Genomic DNA, 22,804 nt, shown 5'->3' with positions numbered 1-22,804 from the left:
AGAACTGTACTGCAATATAACTGGTTTCTGTCATAACCCTATGTATTTTATTTTATGCATTTCAAAACATACTGAGAAGTCCAGGTACAAATGAGGCTAAGAACCCACTTCCACTGCTTCCTGACCAGGGGAGCTGTCGGCCCTGCCCTACCCCTCCTCTCAGCTGTGTTCTTGACCGAAGAAATCTCAGGTGGGGACTATAAACACCTATCAGTAAGAACCAAGGTTCCGTGGAGTAATAAGATGACTCTGACCCTGTGTGTATCCCCAGCCAGGAGGCCTCTGTCGTGTGGCCTCCCACAGAACCTGCCCAGAGGGCTGAAGTCAATTCCAAGCCAAGGCCTGTCAGTAGTTTAAGGTATGCTGTCCCTTAAGCCAACTTGGAATATGGCTTTTCTGCAAGGTCAGGGGCAGAGGACTGAGCTCTGTCCTGAGTCAGTGGGGATGAGGGCCAAGCAGGCTTTTCACCTCTCTCTGCCATACACCTCCTGCTGCTTTCTGTTCACAACAGGATGCCTTCTTCAGTATTTACCAATATTTTTGGCTCTCTCCCAGGAGCGCCTACAACAAAAGGGAGCCTGAGATTCTTGCCCAGAGCCAGCCAGACCCCTGCTGGCAGGTGGGGCTCCTGTGGCTATGCAGGAAGCACCTTGCCCAGAGGCCCTGTCACCTTCCCTTCTCAGGCCCAGATGAAGCCCCGCACTTCCTCTCCCGTGGGGACCGTCCTAGCCAGACAGGTGGGCAGGGCAGATGTTCCAACAGCATTTCTTCTCAGGCTGGAGCTTTCTTTAGAGCAACAACGGCTTCCTTTCTGTGAAGGCCAGATGAGATTCCTGAACCACGAGGACGGGGAAATCAGGGTGTTTTATTGATGGCAACGCACAAGACTTCACGCTTAGGTACGTGGGCGCGATAAGGCCCGAGCCCAGGCCTTATGCTTCTCCTCAGGACTCCTGGGGGCAAACTTCTCCTGCAGTTTCTTCCACATGCCTTTATTCATATCCTTAAACTCGTCCAAGGTATCTGTGGAAAGGGAAGCCGCCAAAAAAAAAAAAAAAAAGGACTGAAGTCCAAAATGATTACACAGACTGGCCCCTCGGTATGCCCTGCTTTTCAGTGTGTTACCGAGAAAGGGAGGTGTAGCCCAACTTCTGACAAGCACTTCAGGTAGGGTCACAGATAACTTCGGGTGTGGATGAGCACTCACGTACCAGGACCGTGCAGAGCGCACTGCGTCCTTGCAGCAGCCTCTGTGCACATCCAGCATCTAAACAGGGCCCTTTCCGCCTGGCTCCACCTGAGGGGGCAAACAAATGTGCTACACAACCCACAGGCCGAGGTGTTTATCTCTGAACTTGGCCCGTGTCACAGACTTTACTATTTCCATTTTTCAGATGTGGAAGCTGAGGCCAAGGGAGGTTAAGGAACTGGACCAGGTTACACAGCTGGAAAGTGGTGGAGCTGGGAACTGAACCCAGGCAGAGTTGAGCAAGCACCAGGGAGGGAGATGGACCTGGGCCCCAATCCCCACCCATCATTCCCCCACTGGGTCCTCTCAAGCAAATTAGTTAACCCTCTGAGCCTCAGGTGCCTCATCTGTAAAGTGGAGATTAAAAGGCATAACTTTTGAGGCAAATGTTTTTAAGGAAATAATGGAGGTAACATGCCTGGCACCTGGCCCACACTTGAGCAAAAGTAGCCAGCTACACAGGTGTGAAGGCGGCAGGAGCTGGTGGGAGCCAGTGGGCCCCTGTTCAGAAACATACACACCTCGCCCCTCCTACCGCTTCTCAGTCTCAGCACCACTGATACTTGGGGCCAGATAACTCCTCGTTGGTGGCGCCGACCTGGGCAGTACAGCAGCAGCACTTTGGCTCTGGCCCCTAGATGTCAGTAGCAAATTGCTCCTCACCCGCCAAGCTGTGACAACTAAAATGGTCTCCAGACAGTGCCACAAGTCCCCAGGGGGCAAAATTGCCCCTGGTTGAGAACCACTGGTCTTAAGTCTCTCCAGGACTCAAGTTCTATGATACCTAATTTTACTCGTATTTTAAGCTTAGATTTTCACATAACATTTAAATTTCATAGCCTAAATTTTCACTGTTAATGAAACTTCTGGAGAAAAGCAGCTTTTCTGAAAAAGGTAACTTAGATTATTTTTTGTTTAATGGAGGTACCAGGGATTGAACCCAGGACCTCGTGCATGCTGAGCACTTGCTCTACCCTCCCCCAACACTATCTATTAACATTTACTGTCAGTGGGCTTTTGGCTAAATTAGGACATGCACTGTACTCAGCCATGAGCCCAGCATTCCACCCTAGGATTTTTCCAGAAGTCCAGGTTCCCTTGTGGGGCACAAAATGGGGTGCTGAGGGATCCCTGTCCACTGACAAGCCAAGAGGCCTCTTTCAGGGACTCCCATGACCCCAAGCCAGGGTGGACATGCTCAGGACCCAAACTGCGGCCACAATTCAGACTCGTCAGACCATCAAATCCTCTTTACAAACACTGCCAGGTGTTTTCTTGCCCTGTCAGAGGAACCATTCAGTAAGCATATTCCACACAGTTACAACAAAAATATGAAGCTTGCTGTGAAAACAGATTATCAATTAATTTCCTGGAGCTGAACTCCCAGCCAGAACAAGCTGCAGTACAGGCCGACGGTGGGGAGTCCTACATACCCCTCCTTCACTGTGGTCTGTTTTCCCCCAACTCAGGTGTCCCAAGGGTTAAGAGTGCAGAGGCTGAGCCTCCAGAACTTACTTCCATTAGAATTTCAAGTTCAAACTTGGCTCAAACTCTTTGGGGCCCTCATAATAACACTGCATTGATGCTGGTAATTACATGGGCCCAGAAACATGGGAATACATTTACTTATTTATATATGCCGTGTGTGTTATATATGGGGTGTGTGTGTGTGTGTAAATAAATTGCCAAAAAGTCTGCCTGGCCAAAATGTCCTTACCCCAATTTTCCACAGAGTACTGTAACAAACATAGAATCAGTCAACACACAATAGCAGGTAAGAGTTTTCTGGAAGCCTGACTCCTCAAAACTTAGTCGCTGAAGGCTGCCAGAGGAACAGGAAAGAGAATTTCTAGGATAACAGAAGGAGAATGTTTCAGGGCTATGTCCTCCCAGAAGAGGTTAGTCTATTTTTATATATGGAATCCTCGGCAATAAAAATAGTAATTTTCCAGGACCTGCCTACTTCAACCCAGTGTCCCCTTGCTGCTGCCCACCACGTCCCCCTTCAGTGACAATGGAGCTGGGGAAGTATGGAGGAGATGGGCTAGGCAGGGTATTTCCTTTCTTTAATCAGGGCCCATCAACAACTCCAAAACATACCTAGTTAAACCCATATCTAACCCACAGACCACGTCCCCTGGGTCATATAACTCTTAGGTGGATAGCCCCCTATACGTTTATTGAATGGCATTTTGTTTTAATTAAACTCCTCATTGTTTATAAAGCCCCCTTAGGACCATAAAAATAAAATTATTTTCCTCCCATCCTGATTTCAACTACTTCCATTTGGCAAATACATACTCCCCTGTTCCCTGCTGCCCAGCCTTGAATTTAAAAGCTCCAAAGATGAATTTTCTTTTTTAAAATAATGCCCTTGACCTCCACATTCTATGGCCAAAAAGCATGAGCCCCGTAGCTTCAGAATTTCCTCTAGGCTATTCCACAAGACTTTCTATCAAGCAAGGCTGTCTTATTAGACAATTCCCCTTGGCCGTTCAAACTCAAAGACTCATTTGCAAACCAACAAGGGCAGCTGTGCTTTCCATACCTGTGGACAGGATCAGCTTGTACTCTTCCAGGGACAGGCCGCTGAAACTTGTGTCTCTTGGGCGAGGGTACTGGTCACCCAGGGCAGAGAAGGGAGAGGAAGGGGGAGAGAAGGTTAGTTCTGCAGCACAACCTGAGGCCAGGTGATCCCGGAGAGAAGCTGTGCTCTCTAACCGCGGTTCATGGGCCATGGTGTCCACAGGCCACAAGGAAGAGAGCAGCGCCACCTGGAGGCCAAAGACGGCCTCGCAAGAACCAGTATCATCTGAACAGGCGGCTCCACCTGAATCCTCTGGAAAATGCAGGCTGTGATTCAGAAGTTCTGAGTGGGGCCCGGGATCCTGCATTTCTAACCAGCTCCCAGGCGGTGTCCACGCTGTGGCTTACAGACCACACTTGAAGTTTCACGGATTTAGAAGAAATCCTTTTTCATATAGGCTAGGCATTTGGCCATGTGGAGTTAATAAGCACATTTTTGAAGTCTAGGGAAAAAACACACTAAACAGAATTTGACAGCAATCATGTCAGGGCTGAGGGAGAAGCCCAGCTTTCTCTGACAGGACGTTCCCAGTCACCCCATCTTTATCACCAGAGTGTGGGGAATACCAGTTCCATCAGAGAAGATGGGAATATGTGTAAAATCCAACAGTTGTCAGGTACAGCCAGAAGCACACAGTGGCATAAAAAAATACATGGCTTTTATTCAAAATTGTAAATAGCTTTCATTTAGGTAACCTAAAAGCCTCTACCAGGTGCTTTTGTTGGCTTGGTTGAAATTACTGGTTACATTTAAGAGTAGCAAAATCACAACTCCTTAGGAAATATAATCAGATTTCACTCATTCTCATTGGTTGTCTCCAGTCAGAGGGGGCTGGGGATATAAAAGACTGGCCCACTCACCTTGAGTTTGTAATAGTTTGAATGGAGCCGTGCTAAGCTCTCATACATCTGATCACAGGCCTCAGGCTCTGCAATCTGAAAAACAAAGAACCCCCCCAAAAGTGAGCAAACAAGCCCTGCCCCCACACTGTACCTGGCAGCTTGTGGAGGAAGGACCCCACCTGAGTAAGGCTTTCACAGGAAGCAGGCCTGCAGCTAGGCCCTGGCTTCTTTGCTCCATGGGAAGCAACTTGGACTACAGGTCCCACTATGAGAAATCACCCCCTTGGAGGAAAAGCTCTACCCCAGCATCTCTCCAGACTGCAGGAAAACTCAATCATCTGGCAAACAAACATTTGCTGAGCACCTGTGATTTGTGAACCAGCATGCCACCACAGTGGGAGGCACCTCAGTAAAAAGACAACAGTTACGGAAGGAGGGCTAGAGGCAGCGTGGACTACAAGAAGTCAGAGGAGGGGGAGTTCCCATGTGGTCAGTGGATGGTGGAATTGAGACTAAGCTGGGTTCTGAAGGATGCACAGGAGTTGGGGAGCAGAAGGCAGAGCAGGGAACGGGTGGTATGAGCAAGTCAGAGGCAGGGATGCTGTCTATGCCTATGACCAGACCATCTGGCTGAGGACCTGAACATGCAAGTAAAAGAGCCTGAGTGGGAGAAAAAGAAAGAGCTTTTTGAGTTAAATCTTCAATATGAAATGTATTAAATAAAGGCTCTGATGCAAGGCAAAAAAAAAAATCATCTGAGCTTTCATCTGTGATAAGTGGGGAGCTGGTGAAATTTTACAAGGAAAGAAAGCCTTTTAGGATGAGATAGGTGAACTGAGGAGAACCAATAGGAAGAGTCCAGTGAGGTCCTGCTAGGAGGGACAAGGCTCAGAACACAGAAGCCTTACAAACAGAAAGGGGAAAATGAACACCCTAGATGCCCCTGCTGGAAATTTCAGGGAGGATGGGCAACACGCAGAGGAGAGGTGGTTTTTTCCCCTTCATACCTCTTTTTAGTTCTCCCTCCCTTCTGCCTTTGCTATTATTTAGCTATAGTTCCTTATATGTTCCTGCCAAGAATTCTGAAAGCACCCCAGAATGAAACTTTCTTTTCAATGTTTTTTCCCAGAATTCAAATGATGGATTTTTCCAACGTAAATCCTTCCTCGAAGGCAGAGCATAAATCAGTAGTTATGCGTTTTAATGAGGCAGCTCTGCTTTTGCATCTATGTGCTTGTCAAATGAGGCCCCTCACTCTGCAGCAAACAGAGACAGTCCCATCACTGAGTTCAACTTGATCTGTCCCCGGGTTCAAGTCTCCCATCATGAGAATGCCCAGGTAGCTACACTGGGAAAAGAAAGGGTGAGGGGCTGAGGAGGTAGCCAGTGTTTGCTGAATAATCAAAGGCATTATTTGAGTGGACTGGGACTGAGGGCTGAAAAGGAAGAATGGATGTAAAAATGTGGCCAGTGACTGAGTTCTGACTCCCTGTCGGGTGGCGCTTCCAGGGAAAGTCCAGCTGGAAGAGAATTCTGCAGCACACACTTTGTCTTCAGCAGGGCATGCAAAACTAGGAGCTAACCAGACAACAGAAGAACAGAAAGCATAAAACGCAAAACAGAAAAGAGCCACACTTGTAAAGAATATTATGCAGATTATCAAAAGATAATTGTGCATTTCAGCTTTTGCTTGCACTCTTCATATGTGCACAGATGTGTTCACTTATAAATTTAAAAGAGAACCTACAGTGTGCCCGGCCCGTGTCTGAACAGGTCCTCGTGGCTGTGCACAGCAGTGAAGTCAAACCGCCTGTATTTGGATCCCATCACTTACCAGCTCTGGGGTTTGGGGCAAATACTCCATCTCCCCCTGCCTCCCCATGTTAAAAAAAAAATTGCCATATTTCCTTAACCATTCCCTCATTCTCTGTATCTATATATATATAGATTTTTCTTCTGATCCATTTGAGAGTAAGTTGGGGCACAATGCCCATCACTCCATAATATTTCAGTATGTTTCCAAGAACAAGGACTTTCTCTTATATAACCACAGTTTGATGACCAAAATCAGGACGTTTAACAACACTTGATACAACACTTTTAACTAGTCCTTTGTCCATATTCCAACTCTGTCAATTGTCTCAGTAAGAATCTTTACAAGGGAAAAAAAAAAAGTCCTTTAGGTCCAGAATCCCCTCCTGCACTACCCTGCACGCTTCTTTCTCCGTGCAGCGGGACCTTCCTCGGCCTTTGTCTTTCAAGCACTGAAAAGTGCTTTTTTTTGAAGCCTACTGGCCAACTTAACCTGTCTTTTAAAAGATAATAATAGTCCCTATTTCTGAAGGCGATGTGAGGATAAATGAGATAATGCCTGGACTGCTCTAAATTTGGGGCCTGGAACACTGACAAATGTGAGGGATTAGTTTGGTTACTATTAGTAGTAGTAAACGGTATAGTAAACAGAGGCCTTTACCACACAAACTACAGGGGAAAGAGACCAAAGACTTCAGGGACGATCCTCATGATAGTGGAATGAGGGGTGCGTGGAGGGCCCCTGATGCTGCCAGGGGAGCCAGGAAATTCCTGCTGAGAGTTGTGGTGAGGATGGGTGCAAGTCGCCAGAAGGAAGGGGGGCTCTCCAGGCACAGGACCGGCTTACGTACCCGTACAGGGAGTGGCAGTTAGGACGGGGTATCAGCACTGCTGGTGTGACTGCCAGGGCTGGCTGGAGGCAGGAGTGATGAAGGGACAGAAAATCGCTGAAGCATCACTCCATACCTGACCAGACCTCTGGCTCGCACCCCGATGGCTCCCAGAGGTCCCAAGCATTCCATGGAGCTGTGCGGGGATCGCACACCCACCTTGGTCTCTGCCAAGTGAGCGGCCGTTTGCTGCACCTGTCCTCCACATGATGGCTGCTCCTCCCAACCTTCCCCTCCCACCACCACTGACCACCTTCCTAACCAAGCTCTTCATCAAAAAAGGCATTCACACTACTGACTCCTCTGAGCCTCTCTCCTGGGCTTCTGCACTGCGACCACCAAGACCCGCATTCCAACCAGATCCTCACCCTCAGAAGTCCTGAGTTCCTCTCCAGCTTCTCCTCCAAGTCTAATGGTGAGAGTTCTGGAGACAGCCTGCTCACCACCTCCTAATGTGCCCTCGGGGCAGGGGTGGGCAGGGTCTTCTCTTTCTTCCCAGCTCTTTCCACCTCTGACAGAGCCGCAGGGCAGGGAGAGGGAAAGAGAGAGAGGATGGGGTCACCTGACAGAGCACTGCTCAAAAACCAAAGTGACCCTGTGGGCTTCCTCAAACTCTCCAAAGTCATCAATATTAAAGAGACAGTCTCCCAGATACTTCACATAATGCCTGGAGCTCAATTAATAATCCGAGAAGGAATCAAATACCTAAGCACCTATAAATAACCAATCACCAAAAAATGAATTTGTCACCCAATCTGCCATTTGAGCTCAGAAGGTGTCTATATGAGGCTGTACAAGTAGCTCAGTGGCGGTGAGGAGTCTGAGCTATGCCAACTTCTAGCCAAGTTATTACTGCCTAAGGAGAGGAGCCATTGGCCGATTCTGGGTTCCTAGTCACACCCAACCCAAGCTCAGCAATTAGAAAATAGTTGTATTTACTACTTAACAATACATCGGTAGAAACACTCGTATAATTCCAGAAGCCTCACCACACACCTACATCCCACACTTTATTCACAGACACTGGCACAAACATTCCTGAATTTTGGAATATACAGTTTTCCTGATGAAGTATACTGTGCACTTTCAGAAATATTCTTATACACAAGCTTTAAATTACCTGATTTTGCATTCATACCTAATGAGATTACAGACATTTTAGGACTAATAGCAACACTGGGTTTGAAAAAGGCACTGGGATATTATGAAAAATTCAGTTCTGTTCCCTAAATGTGAATAAAATAGATGTTCAACTGACAAAGTGTCCTTTATGGCTCTATTTTTGCTACTTTTGCATTTCCCCTGCTCAGTCGTCAGTAAATTTCTCTTTACCATATTAAACTTTTATACGTACAAATCTACATCACTGCCGCAGGCAATGATTTCGATTTTCAAAATTGAATTTTGGGTGGTGATAGCAATTGGTACAGCGGCCCCTATTCTAGTCACACAAAGGGACACATAAGCACTTTTGGGAAAGGGTGTAGCAAATTGCTTTGCTAATTAAGGTAGAGCTGGATTCAGTCCAGGCGGATCTATGAAAAAAGGTTTTCATGACTTGGTAATGAACTTCTGAAATGAGTTCATTCCATTATGGGAATCTGTTCCCTTGAATTCAATTGAAAATCTATTTCTTGAGCACCTACTATGTAGAGTGCTCTGCTAGGTGGCTATGAGGTGACAAAGACTCAGCCTCAGCCCCAGAGAAGTTGGTAATCAAGCTGAGACAAGATACACACACATTAAAAATAAAAATTGGCCGAGAGAGAGTGTAACTGAGTGCCAGAGTTATAAGAGATCAGAGGCAGGGGCTGGTTACCAGGCCTGGCTAACAAGGCAGGTGTGGCAGGGGTCTTGACAGTGACAGAAGGCAGTGACAGTTCACAGACTGAAAGGGAGCCAGAGTCTCTCACTTTGAGGAGTGTAGACTTCAGAGCTGGACCTGGCTGGAATGGGGATCAAAGGAGGGACTGGGAAGCAGAGGCATGAAAAGGCAGGGGACAACAACGGTCCAGGCAGGCAGGGTCTTAAGCAGTGTCAAGGAGTGCTTCGAGGCCTGGCGAGGCCTGGGAAGACACCAGATTCTTGACAAGCTCTGTGTTTGGGCTTTGGTCCACTAGATTCTCAAAGGAGAAGGACCACTGTGGGGTGATCATGATGGTGGGATAGAATGATGTGGAGCTCCCCTCCTCCCACAAATACATCAAAAACACATCTACATGTGGAACAATTTTCCAGAATACCCACTGAACGCTGGCAGAAGATCTCATGCAACCAAAGCTTGCAAGGAAGATTGCCTCATAACTGGGTAGGACGAAAGGAAAAAGAGAATCCAGACAGGATTTGCGTCCCTGGGAGGGAGCTGTGAAAGGGGAAACGATCCCTTATCCTGGGAACCCCCTTCACTGACAGGGAGGTCTGCTGGGACAAATAGGGAGCTTCAGAGGCACAGAGGAGAGTGCAACAGTTGGCTTGTGGCAGGCAGGACAGAGAGTGGCCAAACAGATGGTCCTGGCCACTTTGCAGCACTTCCCAGCCCAAGATGTGTGCCTGCTGGTGTGTGCAGTGGCTGGGTGCTGAAATTTGGGCTTCCCTTCCCGGTGAGAGGACTCGGCTTGGCTGTGCAGAGACAGCCCGAAGGGCCTGGAGTGTGGTCTAGGCCGCAACTGGAGGTGTGTGCAGGACAGAGCCCAGGTCTGCCATAGAAATCACGCTGTCAACATGCACGTGAAAGGAGGTGTGGGGCCCTGCCAGAGCAGCCTCATTCTCGGAGTGCTCACAGTGGGTGCGGCTCCACCACTATGAGCTCTGGGAGCACATAAGCCCAGTGGGTTACCCACACCTGGAGGTGGGGCTGAAATCTGAGCTGATTCCTGGTAGGTGCACGACTTCAGTGAATTTATGCCAGCGGCAGCATCTGGGGATCATCCAAGCTGATTACTGCCACTCCCCTAGCTGAGGTGGTCTGGCGCCAGCAGCAACAGGCTTTGTGGGTGCACACACACAGAAGGAGAGCTGAGATCTGAGCCAATTACCAATATTCCCACAGCAGAGGCAGGGCTAAGGACAGTGGCAACAACAGTGTATTCTGTGAGCATGCACACCAGGTGACAGGGGACATCACAGAGCACAAACCCAAGTGGACAGCTCCTGGGGAAAAATATACAGCGGCTCCTCTCCCAGGAGTGTTTCAATCCTGCCTACCTCACACCACAGCTTAGAACCAGATCTGGGGGCTTCTGCTCCAACAAATGGGGAGCAGACCCTGCCCCTGATAGGACTGTAACAACAGAGCAAAGAGGAGGCCCTGCCCAACATTCACTGCAGGCTCTAGTCACCACATCACCAGTCACACCCCTATCAAGGGGATAACGGCCATCACACTCTGAGGAAAGACATGGCAGGCACCCATACCAAAAACAGCCCTCGCACCAAAAACATCAGACTCATGCAGGCTACACACGGGCGCTCCCACATAAAAACAGCCCTTCAACAGCACAGCAGAAAACTGTTTCCCCTAAATTCACAGTCAGAGTAATATAAGTAAAATGAAGAAGCCAGAGGAACTACTCCCAATTAAAAGAATAAGAGAAATCCCCTGAAAGAACAAACAATGAAATAGACCTCTCTAGTCTACCAGACCCTGAGTTCAAAGAGGAAGTAATAATAATGCTGAAGGAATTAAGAAAGGCTATGGAAAGAAATGCAAATCACTGTAACAAGGAACTAGAAACAAAGAGCCAATCAAAATTAGACAACTCAATTGCCAAGATGAAAACCAAGCTAACGGCAATAAATAGCATACTAAATAAAGCAAAAGAACAAATAAGTGATCTGGAAGATGGACTAATGGAAATCACCCAATCAGAACAGCAGACAGAAAGACAAATCAAAAAAAAAGAAAAAATGAAAGCAACATACAAAACTTGTGGGATAATATAAAGTGTGCCAATCTATGCAAAATAAGGATCCCAGAAGGAAAAGAAAGAGAAAAGAGGATTGAAAATGTATCTGAAGAAATTATAGCTGAAAACTTCCCAAACCTAAAGAAGGAAAGAGACATCCCAAGTACAGGGAGCACCGAGGGTCCCAAACAAGATGAAGCCAAACACACCTACACCGAGACGTATAACTAAAATGGCAAAAAGTAAAGATAATGAGAGGATTCTAAAGGCAGTAAGAGAAAAACAGAGTTAGTTACAAGGGAACCCCCATAAGGTTATCAGCTGATTTCTCTACAGAAACTTTAAAAGGCCAGAAGGGAGTGGCAAGATATATTCAAAGTCCTAAAAGGGAAAAACCTACAAACTTGAATGTGCTACCTAGCAAGATTATCATTTAAAATAGAAAAAGAGACAAAGAATTTCTCAGATAAGCAAAAACTAAAAGAATATGGCAATACTAAAACTATCTTAAAAGAAATATTGAAAGGTCTTGTGTAACTAGAAAAGAAGCAAGAATGTATAGGAAAGGGAAGATCACAATAGGAAAAGCAAATATATAAAAGGACTGTAGATCATTTAAATAAGCCAGAATATAGATTTTTCTTAAAAAAAATTTGTGAAAGCATTTATAACTACAATGAACAACAAAAGGATAAACATGAAGATGTAAAATAAGACATCAAAATCATAAAATGTGGAGGAGGGGAGTAAGAAAAGTAGATTTTTTAGAATATGTCTGAGCTTATATGACTAACAGTCTAAAGCAAGTAGATATAGTATACCTGAAAACCACAAATCGAAAACATACAACAGATTCACAAAAACCAAAAAGAAGAGAATGCAAGCATAATAGAAAAGAAAACCATCACACCACAAAAACAAAAACAAAAACAAAAACAAAAACAAAAACAAAAAGGAACAAAGAAGAAAAAAAAATCAACTGGAAAACAAGTTTTAAAATGGCAAAAAACACACATCTATCAATAATTACCCTAAATGTCAATGGACCAATCAAAGACACAGAGTGGCAGACTGGGTATTAAAACAAGAGTCCACAATATGCTGCTTATAAGAGACATGCTTTAGGGCAAAGAACACACATAGATTGAAAGTGAGGGGATGGAAACATTTCATGCAAATGGAAATGACAAGAAAGCATGGGTAGCAATACTCATATCGGACAAAACAGACTTTAAAACAAGGGCCATAAAAAAAGATAAAGAAGGACACTATATAATGATAAAAGGATCAATAAAAGAAAAAGATATTAGACTCATTAACATATATGCACCCAATACAGGAGCACCTAAATACATAAATACTAACTGACATAAAGGGAGAAATCAACAGGATTACAATAATAGTAGGAGACTGTAACACTCCACTGACATTAATGGGCAGATCTTTCAGACAGAAAATCAATACAGCAACAGAGATCCTAAATGACACAATAAAATAGTTAGATTCAATCGATATTTTCAGGACACTACAGCCAAAAACTCCAGAATATGCATTCTTCTCAAGCACGTGTGGAACATTCTCCAGGAGATACCACACACTGGGACACAAAACAAGGTTCAACAAATTAAAGAGGATAGAAATTATTTCAAACATCTTTTCTGACCACATTGGCATGAGACTAGAAATTGACTACAGAAAAAGTAATGAGAAAAAAATGATAAATGGAAGCTAAACAACATGCTACTAAAAGACCAACTGGTCAACAAGATCAAAAATAAAATAAAATAAAATAAAATACCTTGAGACAAAGGACAATGAAAACACAACCATACAAAATCTATGGGATGCAGCAAAAGCATTCCCAAGAGGGAAGTTCGTAATGATACAAGCCTTCCTCAAAAAGCAAGAAGAATCTCAAATAAACAACGTATTCTACCACCTAAAAGAATTAGAAAAAAGAACAAACAAAACCTAAAGTTAGCAGAAAGAAAGAAATAATAAAGATCAGAGAGGAAATAAGTAAAATAGAGATGAAAAAAACAATAGAAAAGTCAATAAAACCAAGAGCTGGGTTTTTTTGAAAGCATAAACAAAATCAACAAACCTCTGGCCAGGCTCACCAACAGAGGACCAAAACAAACAAAATAAAAAATGAAAGAGGAGAAATAACAACCAAAATGAAGAAATACAAAAAGCCATAAGAGACCACTACAAACAATTTTATGCCAACAAATTGGACAACCTAGAGGAAATGGACAAGTTTCCAGAAGCATACATCCCACCAAAACTGAATCAAGAAGAAATAGATAATTTGAACAGACTGATCACTAGACATGAAATAGAATCTATAATTAAAAAAGAAAAGTCTCTGCAAACAGAAGTCCAGGACTAGATGGCTTCACTAGGGAATTCCACCAAACATATAAAGAACTTATACTGATTCTTCTCAAACTCTTCCAAAAGACTGAAGAGGGAAAACTCTCAAAATCATTCTATGAAGCCACTAGCACTCTGATACTAAAACCAGACAAAGACACTACCAAAAAAAGAAAATTACAGCCAATATCTTTGATGAATATAGATGAAAAAAATCCTCAACAAAACAAAATATTAACAAACCAAATCCAACAACATATAAAAAGGATCATACACCATGATCAGGTTGGATTCACCCCAGGGTCACCAGGTAGGTTCAACATACACAAAACAATCACTATAATATGCCACATCAACAAAAGATAAAAACTACACAGTCATCTCAAGAGATGCAGAAAAAGCATTTGATAAAATTCAACATCTGTTCATGGTAACAACTCTTACTAAAGTGGATATATCAGGGAACACATAACAACATAATAAAAGCCATTTATGACAAACCCACAGCCAACATAATACTCAACAGTGAAAGGCTGAATGCCTTCCCACTAAAACATGGAACAAGACAAGGATGCCCACTCTCACTACTTCTATTCAAGATAGTATTGGAAGTCTAGCCACAGCAATCAGATAAGAAAAATAAATAAAAGATATCCAAATTGGAAGGGAAGAGGTAAAACTGTCATTATATGCAGACGAGATGACACATTATATAGAATATCCTAGAGACTCCACATAAAAACTATTAGAACTGATAAACAAAATACCTAGCAAGATAGCAGGATATAAGATTAACATACAGAAATCTGTTGCATTTCTTTACACTAGCAATGAAATATCAGAAAGAAGTAAAAAAAAAATCCTCTTTAAAATCACATCTGAAAAAAAAACTAGGAATAAACCTGATAAAGGAGGTGAAAGACTTTTATGCTGAGAACTACAAAACACTGTTAAAGGAAACTGAAGATGATTCATAGAAATGGAAAGACAGCCTATGCTACTGGACTGGAAGAATTAATACTGTTAAAATGGCCATACTACCCAAAGCAATCTACAGACTTAATGCAATCCCTATCAAATTACCCATGACATTTTTCATAGAACTAGAACACATAATCCTAAAATTTACATAGAACCACAAAAGACCTTGAATTGTTAAAGCAATCCTGAGGAAAAAGAACAAAGCTGGAGGCATAATCCTCCCAGACTTCAGACAACACTATGTATGTATATGGTAATGGCACAAAAACAGACATATGGATCAATGCAACAGCACAGAGAGCCCAGAAATAAAAACACACACCTAGGGTCAATTAATCTTTGACAAAGGAAGCAAGAATACACAACGGAGAAAAGACAGTCTTCAGCAAGTGGTGTTGGGAAAGCTGTACAGCCACATGTAAATCAATGAAGTTAGAATACTCCCTCACACCTTACACAAAAATAAACTCAAAATGGCTTAAAGACTTAAATATAAGACATGATACCATAAAACTGCTAGAAGAGAACATAGGCAAAACACTCTCCGACATAAATCACAGCAATGTTTTCTGAGGTCAGTCTCCCAAGGCAAAAGATATAAAAGCAAAAATAAACAAACAGGACCTAATCAAACTTATAAGCTTTTTGCACAGCAAAAGAAACCATAAATAAAATGAAAAGACAACCTACGGACTGGAAGAAAATATTCACAAATTATGCGACCAACAAGGGCTTAGTATCCAAAATATACAAACTGCTCATGCAACTCAATACCAAAAACAAACAATCCAATCAAAACATGGGCAGAAGGCCTAAACAGACATTTCTCCACAGACGACATACAGATGGCCAAGAGGCACATGAAAAGATACTCAACATCACTAGTTATTGGAGAAATGCAAATCAAAACTACATTGAGGTATCACATACTGGTCAGAATGGTCATCATCTAAAAGTCTATAAATAATAAATGCTGGAGAGGGTGTGGAGAAAAGGGAACCCTCCTACACTGTTGGTGGGAATGTAAATTGGTGCAGCCACTATGAAGAATAGTATGGTGGTTCTTTAAAAAACTAAAAATAGAGCTACCATATGATCCAGCAATCCCACTCCTGGGCATATATCTGGAAAAGATGAAAAGTCTAATTTGAAAAGATACACACACCCCAGTGTTCATAGCAGCACTATTTACAATAGCCAAGACAGGAAAGCAACCTAAGTGTCCATCAACAGATGAATGAATAAAGAAGATATTACTCAGCCATAAAAAAGAATGAAACAATGCCATTTGCAGTAACATGGATGGAACTAGAGATTATCATACTGAATGAAATCAGACAGAGACAAATATCATATATCACTTACCTGTGGAATCTAAAAAAATGATACAAATGAACTTACAAAACAGAAACAGACTCACAGACATAGAAAATAATCTTACAGTTACCAAAGGGGAAGGTGGGGGAGAGATAAATTAGGAGTTTGAGATTAACAGATACATATGACTATATGTAAGATAGATAAACAAAGACCCACACTGTATAGCCAGGGAACTATACTCAGTATCTTTTAATAACCTATTACAGAAAATAATCTGAAAAAGAATATATATATGTAAAACTGAATCACTCTGCTGTACACCTGAAACTAACACAACACTGTAAATCAAGTATACCTCAATTAAAAAGAAGAAAAAGTACCCCTTATATTACGGCCAATTTGAGAGGCACTGAGACTGCGGCACATGCTAGGTGTGGTGAGAGGAGGAACACAGGCTGGACTGGAAAATAGTGAAGGCCTCACAAAGCTTGGCTTGTCTAGGAGGCAACAGGCAGACCCAAAGATCTCCAAGTGGTGACCCACTGGAAGTGGCTGATTATATATCCCTGAGGAGGAGCGCTGACATCTTTAAAAGTGCACGGAAAACTGCCATCCCTTGGTCTAGACATTATGTTACCTCCCTCTAGCTCTATCCAGAACTGGAAGAGAAAAAGAGATAGAGACGTCTGTGTTCCCTCTCAATAGATGATTCTCCTCACAGCCACGGTTTGGCAGTGGGCTCAATATTATAACTAAAAATAGCATAATCTGTCCTCAGGACATTCCTCAAAAACTTGACTTCAGCAGGCCTACATCTGGGGATGGGAAACAGAGACGGTGTCACCACTGCCAGCACGTGCCGGGCAGCTGTGGAGCTAGCTTCCTGCCACACTGAGGCAGGCGGCAGACCAGGCCTCGACTGGATGACTGAGAAAATGGAGTTACAGAAAACCTCTGAATTTTTCTTTGAGAAGTTGAAAGTATCACTTGCATTACTGCAAACCCAAGGCAAAGTGTGACTGTTCTGAAACAAGGCCGACATTATTTCAACCTGGATATTTAATACAAGAACTCAGGTGGGTGACCCCCTTCCTGGGTGACTGCATCCCCAGGGTGTTCCTCAGAGCTGTGCCCTGTGCTAGACAAGTGGGTGCTGCTGTGCAGCCACAGATCTTTTAGGGAGCTGCTTGTGGACCTAATGAACACATTAGAAGGGCTTGCTCTGTCCCCCGTACTTAAGTCAACAATTACAGTTGTTTGCCACCTTTCCCCGTGTTGTGATTCTTTTATTAAGCTCTTGGTGCGGCAGGGAGCGCATGTTCTCTTAAGGAAACTGAACTGAAAGGGGGCAAGATCTATAAACATTAACTTTAAAAAAACCGCACAATAGGATAGAGGGTGTTAAGAGAGGTGTTAATCAGTGCGTTCCTGCTTCCCACCATCACCTCCCTCTCGGTGGGTTTAGCGTGGACTGTAAGACTCTCCAGAGGGCATTCTGTGGTGGAACTAATGGAGGCAGTTATTTTTGTACTCTGGTTTTAAGACTGAGCAATTAATTGGCTTTCTAGTGGATCTGGCTTTTCTGTGCTGATGTCCCCACCTGAGGAGTATCTTTCTTTTCATCTGCACTCCAGGGTAGTGGCTGGGACAAAGAAAAGCCGGTGGGCAGACACAGTTTAACTTTTTGCCAGAGCCGTCCATGGTCCAAAAAGGTTTGCACAGAAAATCAGGGGAAGGGAGTGGCTTGAAGTTCATGCAACGAGAGGCCTAACAAGAAGAAATAACTTGGGAGGAATGGCAGCTGAGGACCAATCAGGTGCAAAGGAGGCAATGGTAGATCAGGGCCAGGACAGCTGGGTCTGTTTCTCACTTGTCTTGCCACTTAACTCCCAAGGAACCGTAAAGAAGTTGTTTTACTTTTCTGATTTTGTTTCTTTGTCTGTAAAATGGCAATCATCATGGCTACCTCACTCAGCTGCTATAAGAGTTAAACTACATGAGATCACGCATGCAACCGTGCCACGCCTGTGTTCAGTGTTATTGTTCAGATGCAGGAAGTCAGCAGGCCGAGAGGACTGCCTGCTTCTCTCTTCTACAGGAACAAAAAAGCTGCAGAAGAGCTGCCTCCCCCTCCAGTCCTGCCTTTCTGGCAACTAGCATAACCAAGGGGGAAGCTCCACATTGATCAGCTGACTGGGTTGAATGCCTGCGGCTGGCTGCCAGTTTAGCGAAGAGTCTACCAGAACTACCTTTCTTTCTCAAGGTCTTCATAAATGATCCGAGGGTGTCAGTGGGAGTGACTCACAGTGCTGTCTCACTTCCAGCAAGGGACTGTTCCTTCTAAAAATTACCACAAAGATGTACTAAGCCCAGGTGTGTGCTCAGGTGACATCAGAATGAGATACCACGACAGAGGTCCTGACTAACGTGCCTGCTGCCACCATCATGCACTTGTTCACTTTACCAGGGCTGCATTCATCAGCAGCTCTGGAACCACCAACCGAGCTACGACTTGCATCTGCAGCCATAACTCATATCTGTGTGGGCCTTCTACACTTCAGAACTATCCCCTAGGTGATGACAAAGGATGACAACTCCAAAAGAGAAAGTTCTGCCCTCTTTTTCTGGCTTCTCTTACACTGACAGTCAAGTAGGTGAATGTCACACTCTCGCCTCTCCAAGGATCTAGCCTGTCGCCTTCTCTGCTGGCTGGCTTCACCATCCAAATTTCACTAGAGTAAGTCACGTGTCTGCCCAATGGTTAAGCTCCTCGGTGATAAGAACCCGGTTATCTTCTGTAGTTCCTGCAGACCACCCCCAACACAGTGAGCTCTCAAATTAATTTTCACCACTCAGGACACAAAAATATTCCCTTCTCGCTCTTCACTACTTCTCTCCATCTAGTTCTGCTACATCTGCAACTATATTCAAATGATTTGTTTCATGAGCGATAACCAATCCTTTATTCATCCACTCATTCAGGCATTTACCAAGTGTCTTTTATGCGCCAGGAACTATGCTAGACACTGTGGGGAGAAAGATAAAAATGGCACTATCTCTGTTTTCAAGAAGCTCACACAAAAAATATGTAGGGAGCATAGTGCTACAAAGTCTACGGGATTTGCAGAGCTGGAACTAGAAATGATTCTTGCCTTCAAGATCTTTGTACTTTGGGCCAGTGAAGACACACACTGTAAGAAGTGTGAGGGCCGTCAGTGCTGTGTGACTGTCCTCCACCCCCTCCTCCCCAGAGACAAAGCCCTGAGCCTGACACTCCATCCATGCTCACCATCCAGTCAGCATTTGGTGTCAGTGACATCGTGTTCTTGCTCCATTAGGTGGACTGGCTTGGCTCTGTGTTGGGCTAAGTTGCAAATACCCATGTTCCTGCTTTGACAGGTTGTGGCCAAATTTTGCAAAAGTCATTTCTCCAGGCTGTGTGTGTAAGTGTCTCGTCTCATATGTCTGACCTCTTGCCTGAATCCCAGGCTCAAATATCCCAGTGCCTACTTGACATTTCCACTTGGAAGTAAATCCACTTTGCATCTCAAGTTTAACAAGTCTAACACCAAATTCAATGTTCTTCCCACACCCCACCTGTTCCTCATCTAGTCTTTCTCATCTCAGTAAATGGCATTACCTTCCATCCAGTTGCTCAGGCCAAAAAAATCTAGGTGTTATCCTTGGTTCCTCTCTCTCCCTCCACCCTACATCCAATATATCGGTAAGTCCTGTTGACCCAACCTCAATGCAGTCCCTTCCATCTCCTGTGCTGCCACTTTCATCCAAGCCACCATCATTTCTTGCCTGGGCTACCTGAGGAGCCTTTTCTCCAGCTGACTGTTTCTATTCTTGCCCCCATAATCCATTTATCAATACAACCAGTGTGATCTCTAAAAAAAAAAAAAAAGTAAATTAGGTTAGATCAACCCCTTGACTAAACCTCCCCAATGGCTTGCCACTGGTCTTATGATAAAATCCAGCTCCTAATCGGAGCCTGCCTATAAGGCCCTCCTGTCCCTGGCTCCTGTCCTCCTCTGATTCAACTATTAACAAACACCATTTCATTCACTACCCTTCAGCCACTCTGGGTTTCTGTCCCCTAACATGCCAATTTGCTTCCTACCTCTACCTCTAAACCTCTGCACTGCCTGAAATGCCCTTCCCACCAAGTGTACACCGTTAGCTAATCATCTTCTTAGGCCTCATCTGTGTCACCTCCTCAGTAAAGCTTTATCTATCATAACTAGTATTACCCTTTTATCATGCTACTTTACTTAATATCCATCATAGAACTTCTCTGGACTGTCTTATGCCTACTGTGTCCTGAACTAGCATGTAATCTTCAGGTGGACAGGCCCTCCTCTAATTAGTCGAACCTAGCACAGTTCCCGGCACATGGTCGATGCTCCCGAAGTATGTGCTAGATGAATAAATAAACCCCAGAGCTACAGCACCAACCTGGAGGAGAGCAAGAACACAGATCTACTACTCACAACCATGGACAGACGGCTGAGGACTCAAATCTGATGCACAGGCTTATAGGGGCTCAGGAAGCACACCAAAGCTTAGTGGGGGTGGAGGACAGAGGAATGCTGCATAGGTCCTTAGGTATCAGTTCAGTCAGTGCATAACACTGCAAGGTAAAGGCATCGTGTCAGGGGAGCTATAAACCTGTAACTGTCACTACCTAAGACTGCTGTTGTGGGATTCAACCCTGGCTGCCCCTCGAATCATCTAGAACTTTCAACAACACTGAGGCCAAAGCCCCAACCCAGAGACTCTGATTCAATAAAGTCGACTGGTCCCAGGCATCTAGATTTTAAAAAAAGCTTCTCTGGTAACTCCAAGGTGCAGCCAGGTGAAAGCACTGAGTAGAAGGTAAGGTCTCGCTAGCGGCAGTTTCCCGGGGCGTTAAGACGGGCGGCGCGCACGTGCCGGCCAGAGAGCAGAGGCGCGCGCGTGAGCAGGGCCCTGCCGCTAGCCCGTTCGTCGGCCCCGCCCTGCCTCGTCCTTTCCTCCCCTCGCCCCAGCCGCCTCCCCGCAGAAGGCTGACCCCACATTCTGTCACCTGGGTGTTCTCTCCCTCCCGAAAGGCCTGCGCTACCCGCTGCCGCAGGTACGCGCCCAGGTCCCGGCCCCGTTTGGTCTCGTCCACTGGCCATTCCTCACAGAGCTTAAGAAAACGTCGGTAGCGGCTGGCCGCCATTTTGTACCCCGTTTGTCCCCGCCCCTGAGGGAGGAGTCGACGCTGACAGACGGCGCTTGCGCACTAAAGATCGCGGTTTTCCCAAGGACGGGGCGGGAGAGAGGAGTGAGCATGCGCCACTTCACCGGCGTCCCGCCGCTTTCCGGGTAGGGGCGCTGTTCACCAGCCTCTGTGAGCGGATCTAATTGAGTCCTCCTGGAACCAGCCCAGCTCCCCAGGGGCGAGTCAGGCGTGGAATACCCAGGGACAGCTTTGCTTCTCTTTTTCAATGACTGCACAAGCTCCAGACGAAAAAACCTTCCTCTGAGATCTCTGCTAATTTGCATAAACGAATACATTTGCAATGTCAATACAGTCTGTTATTCGATGATGTATTTGAACTTATTCACATAACACGCACATGTGGTTCGCATCCCCACTCCCCACCGCGGCTTTCTCGCAGTCCCTGTACCTGTCAGTACCACTTGGTCCGCTGCCACAGTTCCTTCTTTAGTGCTTCTCAGCTCTTGTCCCTCTTTCTCCGGCCCCTGTTAGTATCCCTTCTGAGCGCGGCTTCCCCAAGCCGGCCACTTTTACCTGGGAGGCAAAGATTTCCTAGCTTGAGCAACATCGGCTGGGTTGATTCAGCCGGGAAAAACTTGTTTTACCAAGCCTTCTCTTACACACCTTATACAGCTGCATCGTGGAATGTTCTGATTTTTCTTTTCCAAAGATACCCCCACCTTCCAGACTTCCCCTAAGAAAGCATCAGTCTCCCTTTGTGTCTTCACTGTCCTACATTTAGCCAGGACCATCCCATGCACACGACACTTGGCTTCCCCCAAACCTCTCCCTTCTCACCCTGCTAACTTTGTGAGTACAGGAGACTCCTGCCCCGAGTCAGGGAGTGAATACACAACAAAAACACAAAGTTGAAAGTGACACGGGCTTTAATTGAAGTGTTAGAGAATACTAGGAGTTTGGAGAGAGAAATAGTACTTCTAGCTATTCAAGGGAGAAGAGGGAGAAAGATCAGGGATTGCTTGTGAAGGAGATGGCATTTGGGCTGGGCCTTAAGGATGGTTAGGATTTGAATAAGTGGGAAAGGAGGGACACAGAGCAGGAGCATCCAGGTTCCAGCCTGGGGCAGAAACTCGAGAGAGAAGGGAGGAGTTTCATTTGAGGAAAGATCAGATCAGTGGGTGGTTTTAATAAGGAACAGCTCTGAACTGTTCTACAGTCTTTAAGGGTAAAGAGCTATTGAAAGAGAAACTCTGGGGGCCCAGGCTGTGTGATACCCTTTCTAGGCGAGTTTTAGGGGGAAAATGAGGCACTCAGGACACCCCACAATGTTCCCAGTCAAATAGTACCTCCCTGCTCCACCCTGACCTTCAGCTGTATTTATAACCACATAGTTTTGATGGCTGCCCTGAGGCCCAAAGGACAGATTTTTATCTATTTACTATCAGTATCAAGCTGCAGGCACCTAAGGCTGTGCTGGGTACCCTGAGGCCTTGTCATTCTGCCTGAGGCCCCTTCACAGCTGTGGCTTTGGAGCATACCTGGCTGGCCAACAGCTGTCCTGGGAGGCAGGGGCTGAGGTCCCTCTGTCTTCTTCAAGAGGAGGAGTAATAGTTGGCAGGGGATGGTTTTC

The 22,804-nt window shown here is 45.1% G+C and overlaps 1 protein-coding gene across 3 annotated transcripts; it reads right to left on the bottom strand.

Moving 5' to 3' along the window:
• Positions 1-845: 845 nt before the first annotated feature.
• Positions 846-21,214, bottom strand: UQCC2 (ubiquinol-cytochrome c reductase complex assembly factor 2). 3 transcript variants are annotated; one of them, XM_072945232.1, is made up of 5 exons: positions 21,034-21,214; positions 4,697-4,771; positions 3,798-3,867; positions 1,126-1,297; positions 846-1,023 (listed from the first exon to the last, which is right to left on the bottom strand). In XM_072945232.1, exons 1-4 carry the CDS (start codon positions 21,169-21,171, stop codon positions 1,164-1,166), a joined length of 417 nt encoding a protein of 138 aa, XP_072801333.1. In that variant the 5' UTR covers positions 21,172-21,214; the 3' UTR covers positions 846-1,023; positions 1,126-1,163. The 3 variants fall into 3 exon arrangements, with proteins under 3 accessions (XP_072801333.1, XP_015093012.1, XP_006202169.1); XM_015237526.3 differs by having other exon boundaries at positions 1,212-1,297; positions 21,034-21,213; XM_006202107.4 differs by lacking the exon at positions 1,126-1,297 and having other exon boundaries at positions 21,034-21,211.
• Positions 21,215-22,804: the final 1,590 nt, after the last annotated feature.

Source organism: Vicugna pacos, chromosome 20, assembly GCF_048564905.1.
Source record: "Vicugna pacos chromosome 20, VicPac4, whole genome shotgun sequence".
NCBI classification, from domain to species: Eukaryota; Metazoa; Chordata; class Mammalia; order Artiodactyla; family Camelidae; genus Vicugna; species Vicugna pacos.
Note: the sequence above shows the minus strand (reverse complement) of the source record. Positions and strands in the feature narration are given on the sequence as shown.

Coding starts and splice junctions, on each gene's coding strand:
- UQCC2 (XM_072945232.1), bottom strand. CDS start 21,171: ATGGCGGCCAGCCGCTACCGACGTTTTCTTAAGCTCTGTGAGGAATGG. Junction 4,772..21,033: donor GGGAGGGAGAGAACACCCAG/GTGACAGAATGT, acceptor TTTGTTTTTCAG/ATTGCAGAGCCTGAGGCCTG. Junction 1,298..3,797: donor CAAGCTGATCCTGTCCACAG/GTATGGAAAGCA, acceptor TTGCCCCCTCAG/GTGGAGCCAGGCGGAAAGGG.